Source organism: Equus quagga, chromosome 12 (genome assembly GCF_021613505.1).
Source record: "Equus quagga isolate Etosha38 chromosome 12, UCLA_HA_Equagga_1.0, whole genome shotgun sequence".
Lineage (NCBI taxonomy): Eukaryota > Metazoa > Chordata > Mammalia > Perissodactyla > Equidae > Equus > Equus quagga.
Genome location: NC_060278.1, coordinates 57,463,093 through 57,474,704, shown reverse-complemented (window position 1 = coordinate 57,474,704; position 11,612 = coordinate 57,463,093). Strand labels below are relative to the sequence as shown.

The following is an 11,612-nucleotide window of genomic DNA, read 5'->3' as shown; positions in this document are numbered from 1 at the left end:
CTGGCAGTGGTTTCAAGGGGGCCCTGTAGCAGAATGTGGTGTGCTATTGCACGGGAATAGTTAAACTTGTCAGTAGAGACTTTCTGACACGTCATCATTATTTATTTTTATGCTTTGAATGCCTTCGCTAAAAGGTGGGAACAGAGATACACTGAAGCTGCCACTGAAATATAGCTGCCTTCTTTCACAGATGAATTGAGCCTCATCGATGCATGCCTTAATATTTGGGAGCATTTAATATTGTGTTTATAAACATACCACTAGAATTTTATTCTATGCTTGCCAAACAAACTAAATGGAGAATCTTGACCCAAGGAGCTTCAGTCCTAACACATTAATTAGCACATGCCTGAGTCTGACTGGACAGCCCGGGGCACAGTGACTCAACAAAGCCTGGGCTCTGGTCTACTCTGGGCTTCTTGCAGGAACTGTTTGCAAGCAGGGGCATCCATTACCATTGGGGGACTTCTCCCCTGAGATTCACAGGACTTAAGGTCTGATTTCAGCACACGCTGGTGTGCTCTTACAAGTCACTTCTATCGGCCCTGTAATGATTCTACAGATCCTGTGATTCCACAGGTCCTGTCCTGGCCTCATTAAGCTGCCAGGCTCCTCCTGTAGGGCCCCTGAACCAGTGCCACAGAACATGAGGTAGCAAGAGAGCATCTTTATACCTTCATGGTGAGTGCAAGCATACCGCTCTTCTTCTATTGGTTGATTTTATGCCTGCTTTTCTTGCTATGTATTTTAGGCTCTTTGATACATATTACCAAAATAATAAGACTCTCTCTTTCACTTTTGCATAGGGTCTGCTGGGGCAATGAATAATTAAAGCCCAGAAAAGATGACGAAGCTAGTCCCCTGAGTCTGAAAAGTTTAACCAATCCTTGGGATCCCAGAATGCCATCTCTCTATTTATAAGTGGGCTGAAAGCATACCCCAAAACTAGTTGTCAGCCTACAATACCGGGATATTATGATATTAATAGCTCAGGTTCATAAGATGGAAGTGCGGCTGGTTCCCTGAGCAACAACTGTCTAGGCCACTTCACTTGGGTGTGGAACAGGCACCTCAGCCTCTTAATGTTTAAAGCAGAATTTTCGCTTCCTTTCTCACCCTATACCATCACATTTGTCTTCCCTCTGTCCCTCACCAAATAGCCAAAAGGCTAATTGCTACATGCATTTGCAATCTGACAACTTGTCATTTTCACTGCAACTGTAATCCAGAGCATTTCTCCCGGGTTAGAGCAGCAGCCTCATGAAGGTCTTCTGTAACCCCCAACTTCGCTCCTTTGTCTGTTTTCCTCTGTAGCATCCCATAGCAAGTAGAATGAAATAGATAGTCTTTATCATGGCTTGCAGAAACCCTTCCCAATCTGGCCCCTGTCTGCCTCTGACTTTACTGCCTATGACTCTTGACCAGCCACCCAGGGTTTTCCTAAATGTGCCATGCTTATTCCAGCCTCAGGGCATTGGCATCACCTGTTTCTTGGCCAGGAAGCCTCATCTCCTGGATCTTCACACAGATGTAGTTGTCTCATCATTCCAGTTGCAGTTCAGATGTCTCTACCTTAGAGAGCCCTGCCTTGTCTATCCTAGCCAACCCAGACCTCCACCCGTGGCTCCATCTCATCATTCTGTTTATTTTCTTCTTAGCACTCATTCCGATTGGACATTTTATTACTTATATATTTACACGTTTATTGTTGGTCTCTATTAACGAAACTCCATGGGAGCAGGAACTCTGCAGTCTCTAGTGATAACAATGATATTAGCTTTGGCAAGAAGCGGAACGTCACCAAAGAGCAGTATCAGCCTTCATAAAGAGCAAGAGAATACATGTCAGGTACTCCAACTAAGTCAGTTTTGGAGCCAAGACACATAGAGTCCCCTGGGAGAGGTGCTGGCATGCAGAAAAAGTGCAAGAGAGCTTAAAACAAAAGGACGGCATCACTGGAGGCTTTGTTCATTCAAAGGAAGAGGGCAAGACCCAGACAGGATGATGGTAACTGCACCGCAGAAGACAGCGCAGCCTGGAGCCAGAGGAGGCAACCTGGAGAAGAAGTAGAAAGCATGACAGATATACAATGGAAGATAAGATTGGAACATTGGTTCAGGGGCTAGTGCTTGAGCCCATTTTAAAAGAACTGCCAATTCAAATCTATCCAGGTAGCTGTTTCTAGCATCTGTTTCTTTCTTTTGGATTTTTCTCTTTTTTTCGTTACAGATACATTTTTGCATGATATGATTTTATTTTTACAGTGAGCATGTGTTGCTTTAATAAAAATACGTAAATACCTCCTCTTTTTATTTTGAAATATAAAATAATGGAAGTAAATCAAATCATATTCTCTCCACTCAGAGCTAACAACCTCTAATATATTCCAAATATTTTTATATGCCTGTTCACATCTGTTTCTTGTAATATGCAGCTTGTCGACGTAGACAGCTTATCTTCACTAGCCTTTTTTTTTTCTCTAGGCCCCCACCTTCCATAAAAAATTCCTACCATAAAACTTTCCCCCAATATGTATTTTGATGGGTTAAAAACTACATGTTGAATGGAGACTCATACTACAAATATATAAAATAACAAGAATCATAAGGTCAATTTTCAATTTTTACAAATGGTCATAGAGAATTATACTTTAGTTTGCTTTTTTGTCTTTGAGAACTGGGAAATCCAGTTTCTAGACCACGATTTCCCTGAAAGATGCAGTTTGGCTATGGACTAATTACATTTAAAAAAGCAAAAAAAAAAAAAAAAAGTTTCTTTCGATTTTAGCTTTCATTATCTGTAAAATGAGGGAATAATAACAGTCTTTCAGTTTCTTTTAGTTTCATATGACAAACTCTTTTAGTTTGTTATATAAAGCTTTTGTTTATGCTACAACTTGTACAAAGGACTTTTAAAAAAAGGTACGACCCCAAAAATATTCAATACCGTTTGTAATTTGGGTATTTAAAGATAGCAGTGAGGGAGATGCCACATGATAATACTTTTGAACTGAAATACAGACCCACTTGAGCCTTGCTCACTTTCGTTGAGCGAGCAAGTGACAGAGAGAGAGAGAGAGAGAAGATTTATATATGCTTTATGAAGAAAATGGCTTTTAAAAATGGCTCAGTAGTATTTTGCAGGCTAACTTCTATTTCCTGGTGCCTCTGGCAAAGAGGGGAAAATACATTCTTCCACACAGGCGTTCTTGGAATAAAATGTCCCTAGAGAATTTGCTTCCTGCTTCATTATGTTGAGTACCTGTTTTACCTACTAATCTATACCTCACAGGACTACTGAGAGACCTAGCTAATAAAAAATGGTCATAAAGCTCTTGGCTCAATCACAAGTATAAAAAGGATACATGCAAATGCGGTCAGGCTTGTCCTTCTGGTATGTGCGCGAAGTCGTTGTGCATGAAACAATACAGTGACTCAAAAGTTAAGAAATGTTTTTTGCTTTCACAAACTGGAAGTAGTTTTGCTAGCTGGCTTGCTGGAGTGAGTTGTTTCTAACTCAACAGTAGGCCACTTGATTTAAAACTTCCTTTTAATTCTAATATTAGGCCTCTTCTCATGAATTCACGCATATATTACTTAAGCATTCATACCCACTTATTTAAAGGGGAAGAGCAACATGTTTGTGTTGAAAATCATAGAGGGAAACAAATGGTTGGTATGGCGATCAACGGCCTTATGTGATCACAGAATAGAAATTAGTAGCACCTATTAGGTAGTTTTCTTGAGTAACCACGGTGAGAACACAGTATAATTACTACACACATGCACGCACACATATGCATGCAGAGTGCACATACTAATGTCGTATGTTCCTGATCCACAGTTCAACCCAGAGGGAAGTGGAGGGAAGATCCAGGAAGTGGCTTTGTGGCAGTCAGTCCACACTGATGCACAGATTCCATTAAGTCACAAGCAGACTACCAGGCTGAGTCAAGGATCCAAAGGCCCCCTTCCCATTCCAACCAAGCTAAGCTATCCCAATTGGCAGTCTCAAGAGGACAGGAGGAGACTATCAGAATTGTGCATAGTGAAGAAAGAAAGGAGGTAAGAATGAGTCCTTTTTACAAAGGAAGCAAATTCCCACCAAACAAAGACGACTGTGATCAGTATCACGGAGCTGCCTTTCTTCCTTCCTTCCCAGAGCAGATCACAAGCAGAGGTCATCTTCCCAAATACTTGTCTGTCTTGGGTCTGTGACATCAGAAACAACAGCAGAGATAAGATGATGTCCATACTTTGAAGCCCAGGAGACCTGACCATCCTTGTTTCTTTTCTTTTTATCTTGTCCTTATTTATAATAGTAAGGAAAGGGAGAGTGGTCAAATGTCTTGGAGTTCTGAATCTCTGTTTATCATTCCAGGACCTTCTGCTGTGGAATTGCACCTTTTGACCTGGTGTTTAACGGCATTCTATTTACTGGCATGTAGCATTTTTCTTTGTCCCACTGGAACCAATCAGGGATAAGTTCATGTAACGTTGGCCCAGCTATTTTCTTCTATTCTGGGAAAGTAGACCTTGGCAAACAGGAATTTGTTTTGACTGTTTATTTACATCAGATTAAGGGTTGCTTATGGGGGCTACTGATTTTCTTGAACTCTTAACATCACCTTAGATGCTCTGACATGTTTCAGTCCAGTAAATTCTAATGTCATTGCTCACTGGATGGGATTACTCATTCTCCTGAGAGGATTTAGTGGGTGTGAGCAGAGCTGCCATACAATGAAGATGTTTTTATTTACGTGGAGTATCTGGTGGGTGGGGTCAGGAGATTCTCTCCCAGGCAGTGCCACAGGGTTACACAAACGACTGCTCTGTTTCTTGCAACCCAAGGGCGGCTCCTCAAAGAGTCCACGAAGAAAATTTGTCTTCGCTGATTACAGTCTGTGGATGATACTCTGCTTCGAATATTCTTGTTTCTTAACTCCAAGGACTGTTTCAAGTCTTCCAATGTCTGGCAGATTGAAGGACAAAGGTAAAGGTGAGCTAGCAGAGGCTGCTCAGAGGTAAGAGAATTTCATTCTACAATTTGGGGCAAATCACCTGATATAGGGGAAAAAGAGAGTATCTTTGCTGTATTATTTTTGGGAACTTTACCATCTTTTCCACTAAAAGTTTAGCAGCAGAACATAAATATATAATATATATAAAAGGAATACTATACTTCGAGAGTGTTCTTCTTAACAACACTCTCTCAGTTGATATTAAAAAGCAGGTCCTGCTAGAATATTTGCAAGATGGTTTTCTAAGGACTTCAAGAAATTTGACTTGTTAAATGTTTTCTATAAAGGAATTTTCTTCCACAGTAAGTGAAGGTGGTGATACTATTAATAAATTTCACCTAGGAGGCAATGCAGAATTAGATTCTAGGGAAAGTCTAACTTGAATACACACTGACTATAACTCACGAGAGGGTTGAGTCTAAAAGCTCATTTCTAAGTTAATTGCTTAGAACTCAAAACCTTGACATAAGTTGGTGAAGCCCACATGAGTCTAGCTAAGTTATACTGAACTTGAAACATTAATAATGGTATTATTTCAAAAATACCATTCTAGAGTTTACAATATTGTTCCTCTTTCCACACTCCAAAGCAGAAGGAGCTGTCAGAGGAGGTATTCCTGAGGGTCAGTAACTCCTCATTTCTGTCTAAGGCTTATTTCCACATGGATACATTGTATGAATGGATGGGGTTGGGAGGCCAGGGGTTACTTTTATAATTATCACAGTACATTGGGAACTTGGATTTCCCCACACCATTAATATATAAGGATGTATAAGTCAGGGACTATTTGGGTATGGCTTGAGGAAGGTGGACATTATTAGGTGGATAACACAATTATTAGTGCATTTTATATGGTAGTATAGTCAAAACCAGGCACTCATGATGTCTAGTCAAAACTTCTATTGAAATTAACTAAAAATTCAGGATTAAATATTTTAAAAATTATTAAATGCATTCAAGAACAGGCAGGAAGTAAGGAATACTTGGCAGTGGTGGTGGTAGAGGGGAACAAGTAAAAGTAGCCACCAGAGCCACCTTCCATATTTGTTAAACTGGATGAACTTGAGCATCTGTTATCATGGCCTCAGGGGGCTTGCGGCCCTTCCTAATGTGGGAAGTCCAACAGGATACCCCTCATAACCTGGAGCTCCAAAGGGATTCAAAGGAAATTGATTGTCTCAAACAGAGCAGAGTTAAAGGGGGAAAATCCTCCTGGTGGATTCATAAGGACAAGCCAGAACACCCATTAGTGGTCTGAAAAATTTCAAGCTGAGAATTTAGCATGGAAGGGTCCTGAACTAGTAGCGCCCCTCAGACATCCACCAGCAGTAAATGGATATTCTCTCCAGAGAACTCATCTTCCTTTCAGATCCCGCTAAAGTTTCACACATAAAGCTCCAAGGATCAGGTAACATAAAAAGAAATCATCAAACTTAGAAGAAAACAAGAGACCATAAGTAAGAACCAAAAGAAAAAAAGAAGATAGTAGAATCAGACCCACAAATTCTTCAGACACTGGAATTACCAGAAATAGAATTTAAAATATGTATGTTAAATGTAGTTTAAGAAATTAAGGAGAGGCTTAAAATATCAGCTGAGAAAGTAGCTTTAAAAATAGCCAAACTGGGGGCTGGCCTGGTGGCACAGTGGTTAAGTGCGGACATTCTGCTTGGTGGCCTGGGTTCTCCGATTTGGATCCCGGGTGCGGACATGGCACCACTTGGCAAGCCATGCTGTGGTAGGTGTCCCACATATAAAGTAGAGGAAGATGGGCACGATGTTAGCTCAGGGCCAGTCTTCCTCAGCAAAAAGAGGAGGATTGGCAGCAGTTAGTTCACGGCTAATCTTCCTCAAACAAAACAAAACAAAACAAAAATAGCCAAATGGAACTTTAGAAATAAAAAGAATATAAATTAAAAACTAAGTGGATGGCTTTCACAGAAGATGAGAAAAAGCCAGAGAAAGAATTAATGAACAGGAAGATATTTGTGAAATTATCCAGAATTCAGCCTAGAAAGATAAAGAAAAAGAAACTATGAAAGAAATATTAAGAGACAGAAAGAGTAAAATGAGAATGTGTGTATAATCAGAGTTCCAAAAGAAAAGAGGAGAAAGAATGGAGTTCAGAATTTTCTAGAACTGATGAAAGGCATCAGTCAGGACTGATGCCAGTCAAAAAACTCAAAGAAACCAAGAACGATAGATGAAAGAAAAAAACTTCAACTAGTTACTTCATAGTGAAACTATAGAAAACTAAAGACAAATAAAAAATCTTAAAAGCAGTCAGAGAGAAAAGACACATTACATTTCAAGATTAATTCAAAATTCAAATTGTAACTAGGGACACTAGACGATAGTATAATGATATTGAATATACACAGAAGGAAATAATTGTCAACTTAGAATTCTTTATCAGTGAACACAGTTTTCAAGAAAGAGGGTGAAATACGTACATTCCCAAACAAAAACTGAAAGCACATACAGTATATATTTTAGGCAGAAGGAAAGCAATCATACTTGGAAGATCTAAGGCGAAAATATGAAAGAAGAGCAAGATGAGAGGTAAACTTCTGGGTAAATCTACACAACAATGACTGCATAAAACAACATTAATAATATATTGTCGTTTCGAAGGGTATTTTAAAGGTCTTTGTGTTGTTTGGGAGAAAGTTCATGTATTGATAAACTCTGGATTTAACCAGTTAAAATTTCTCTCTTAAAATTTCTAGGATTACCGCTAAATGAATAGGAAAAGAGTGCACAACTTCCAAACTAAAATGGCAAAGTAGTGAGAGCATAAAAAAAATCAATCCTAAAGAAGGCAAAAGTGAAAGAAAAGACAGAGGTCAGGAGAAAACAAATGGGAAGTGCAACGTTAGATGGCACAAATAAATTCCAATATATCAGCAATTATTATAATACACGCAATGGTCTAAATGCTTGACCTAAGAGTCAATGATTGTCAGACTAGATTAAAAGTCAGAATTAGCATTTTTCAGATAAATACGAAGCATAATGATTTAGAAAGTTTTAATGTAATCAGATGAAAAGAGATCTACTAGGCAAATTCTAATCAGAAGAAAGCTGTTTAGAAATGGCTGAGTGGTTAAGTTCACGCTCTCTGCTTTGGTGGCTGGGGTTTTCGCTGGTTTGGATCCTGGGCACAGACCTAGCACCACTCGTCAGGCCATGCTGACGTGGCGTCCCACACAGCAGAACTAGAAGGACCTGCCACTAGAATATACAACTATGTACTGGGGGGCTTTGGGGAGAAGAAGGAAACAAAAAAAGAAAAAAAAGATTGACAACAGATGTTAGCTCAGGGCCAATCTTAAAAAAAAAAGAAAGCTATTTGGATACTAAGGCAAAAGCATTATTGGAGTTAAAGTCACAGCATAAGGATAAATTTACCAGGCAGATATGACAATTATAAATTGGTTTGCACAGTCATGCACTGCATAAACGTATTTTGGTCCATGACGGACTGCATATATGATGGTGGTCCCATAAGATTAGTACCACAGAACCTAGGTTTGCAGTAGGCCATACCATCTAGGTTTATGTAGGCACTCTCTATGATGCATACACAATGACTTCATCGCCTAACGATGCATTTCTCAGAATGGGTCCCTGTCATTAAGTGATGACTGACTGTATATTATAACACAGCACCAAACTACGTAAAGTAAAAATTGAACTATAAGTTGAGATAGACAAATCCATCATTGTATTAGGAGATTTTAACTCATCTGTCCCATTAACTGAATTGCGTCAAGCAGATGCAAATTCAGTAATAGAAGATGTCAACAAAACAATCATAATACTTGATCATGGACATGTTTTTAGAATACCTTATCCAAAAGCTGCAGAATATATATTCTTTACAAACACACAAAAAAATGTAAACTCAAACACTTTAAAAGATTAGTGGCTTATTGAGTGTGTGTGTTTTGTTTTTCGTTAAAGATTTTAGTTTTCCTTTTTGCCCCAAAGCCCCCTGATAGATAGTTGTATATTTTTAGTTGTGGGTCCTTCTAGTTGTGGCATGTGGGATGCTGCCTCAGCATGGCTTGATGAGCGGTGCCATGTCCGTGCCCTGGATCCAAACCGGCGAAACCCTGGGCCGCTGCAGCAGAGTGCGTGAACTTAACCACTTGGCCACGGGGCCGGCCCCTTGACTATGTTTTTTGACAGCAATATAGACCACGTTCTTTGACTACTCTGGTCCTGAAAAATATAATACCAATTGTCAAGTAGGAAGTACTATTGCTGAAATATGATCTTGTGAAGATCTAACACCAGTTTGAAGGTATATGCTCTTCGTAGACTATCAATCATGTCAGAAGTTCTATATGAAATGAGTATTGCTAAAACTATACCACTAGTTTCAATAAACATATTACCAAGACAAATGTATACAAAGTTCTCTTTTTTCATTTTTAACAAATCACACAAATTGTGTCCGTCTGTGTTTCTCTCCCTTTTACCTCAGTAATACCAGAAGAGATAAATAAATCTCTTCATCATTGTTAGCATAAAAGCTAGCTTAAAAAGATTTGCTTTGTGTGCGCATTTGTAATATTTTCCCTTCAGATACTTAAAGTAAATGGAAAAATTAATTTTATATTATGCAGGGGTATGACTGTTACTTAAATCCCACCAAATGGATGGGGGAAAAGCATATTAATATTTATTAACCACAAATTAAAAACTCCTGATGTAGGCATCCCAGGTGGGCTCCTTTCTTTGGTGAAGAATTAATTATAATGAAAGGAGAAGTTTGAGAAATTTTGTAACACTTGGAGGAGAAGTGGTTTTTAGTTTACAGATTTTTTTTCAAGCCTTTGGACTATTTGGGAAAAAATATGCATGTGTTGTAGTTTGCCTAACTGTGAAACTGAAATCCACAGAATAATTTCTCAAAAGATCACACAAGTCTGTAGCACTTTTTAACCTGAACATCATATTGTTCTTATGATATACAACAAATAAGTCCCATTTTACAAATATAGGAACCGAGAAACTGAAGTGTCTCATCCCAAGTCAAGCTATGACGCACATAACACTAAAATATAATCTTCTTGTTTCCCCATTAATTCCTGTCCTCACTTTTGACTATGAGGTCTGTGCTCTGCAATGTATCTCGTTTTGTTGACCAAGTAACACCCACCTTTGGCAAGAACGTTTAAGATCAGTATGATTGAGTTTAATATTAGGTTCTTTGTTTCTTTTTTTCCTGCTTTATCTCCCCAAATCCCCCCAGTACATAGTTGTATATCTTAGTTGCAGGTCCTTATAGTTGTGGCATATTAGGTTCTTGATTCTAAGTTCTTTATTTAATTCCCAAGACTTCTCGTTTGACTTTTATGTCTCATGACTCACACTCTATTCATACCACATTTGGTTTCCTCTCATCATCTTACCTTCTGCATGAATCAAGTCTGAAGCAACCCCCTATTTGGATGAAAACCGCTGTGGCGATGTGTCAAGGGTGGTAACGTTTCTGAGTGAAGCCTTCTCCAGAAGAACTCTTTGTAACAGCCCAACCCTGGGCAGACTTTTGAATGTCCATCACCGACTCTTTCTACATGTCTTCTCCGTGGAGCCTAGACGTGAGGCAGCAGGACAAGCAGAGAGGCAACATAAGGCAGAAGTAAATAATCAGCATCAGGCAGACCTGCTCTCAAATCCAGCTTTGCCATTACCCATTGGGCTAGCTGGGCCTGTTCCTTCATCTAGAAAATGCTGATGACAGTATCAACCACCTGGAGTTATGGCAAGTCCTGAGACAGTGCATATAACCTGCTTATTTTAATGCTCTGTAAATGTCAGCTATTTATATGAGCCCCTCTCCCCCTTGGGCTTCAGTCGCGCCCTTTCTGAGCTCCCTGGGTTGCCCCCTATGAGGCCTGTCCCTACTGAAAGGGTCCAAAAGTCAGTTGTGGGTTCCGCTGCAGTCCGTGGTATAGGACACATGTGCAGGCCGGGGGGAGCACGAGCATTTTGCTACGTGGCGGGGCCGGCTAGCAGGTGCACTTGTCCGAACATTCCCGAATCAGGAGGGGGATTTCAGACAGCAGCAAGCAGCCCACGGCTGGAGTGAGGCGGGGAGTCCAGAGAGTCAACCTGAGCTCCGAATTTGCAATCTGAAAGGACATGAAACGCCCCAAAACGAAGGTTCCAGCCATCACTACCAATTATTTACTGCTCCGATTCCGTGCGCACACGCTGTGGAAGATTCTGCAAGGCGAGCTGCTTTTTCAGGGACTTTGCTTCCCGGGGCTGCAGCCCTGACGCCCCGGGCGGAGCCTGGCCCGCACCCGCGAGGAGGCCAGCTGGGCCGGGCCGGAGGACGCACGGGCACCTGGCGTCTCTGACTCGGGCGGCCACGCTGGACGAGGGTCCCCGGCCCCCGCTCCCCGGCGACCCCCCGGGCGCCTCCTTCTCCGGCTGCGGCCGCCGCCCGCGCGCCCAGGTGAGGCCGCCCGCGCGCCCCCGCGCGCCCCCTCCCCGCGCGCCGACTTCCTGGTTGGCGGAAGGTGCAGCCGCCGCGCCGGGCGGCCCGGGCGCCGGAACCCAGAGGCCCCAGCCG

At 41.0% G+C, this 11,612-nt stretch overlaps 1 protein-coding gene and 1 long non-coding RNA gene across 5 annotated transcripts in view; one reads left to right on the top strand and one right to left on the bottom strand.

The window, feature by feature from the left end:
• Positions 1–4,682: 4,682 nt before the first annotated feature.
• DENND1B (DENN domain containing 1B) overlaps positions 4,683–11,612 on the top strand; it is a 244,776-nt gene continuing 237,846 nt past the window's right edge. For 3 of the 4 annotated variants that reach the window (XM_046678991.1, XM_046678992.1, XM_046678990.1), the window contains exon 1: positions 4,683–5,023. In XM_046678991.1, the coding sequence (XP_046534947.1) occupies positions 4,683–5,023 (341 nt within the window). Of the gene's footprint in view, positions 5,024–11,377; positions 11,496–11,612 lie in introns of those variants that run through there. The other variant, XM_046678996.1, reaches the window with a different exon arrangement.
• LOC124248649 (uncharacterized) lies at positions 4,846–11,333 on the bottom strand. The gene is made up of 3 exons (XR_006891110.1): positions 11,215–11,333; positions 10,444–10,626; positions 4,846–4,971 (listed from the first exon to the last, which is right to left on the bottom strand). It is a non-coding gene; the product is annotated as an uncharacterized LOC124248649 (long non-coding RNA).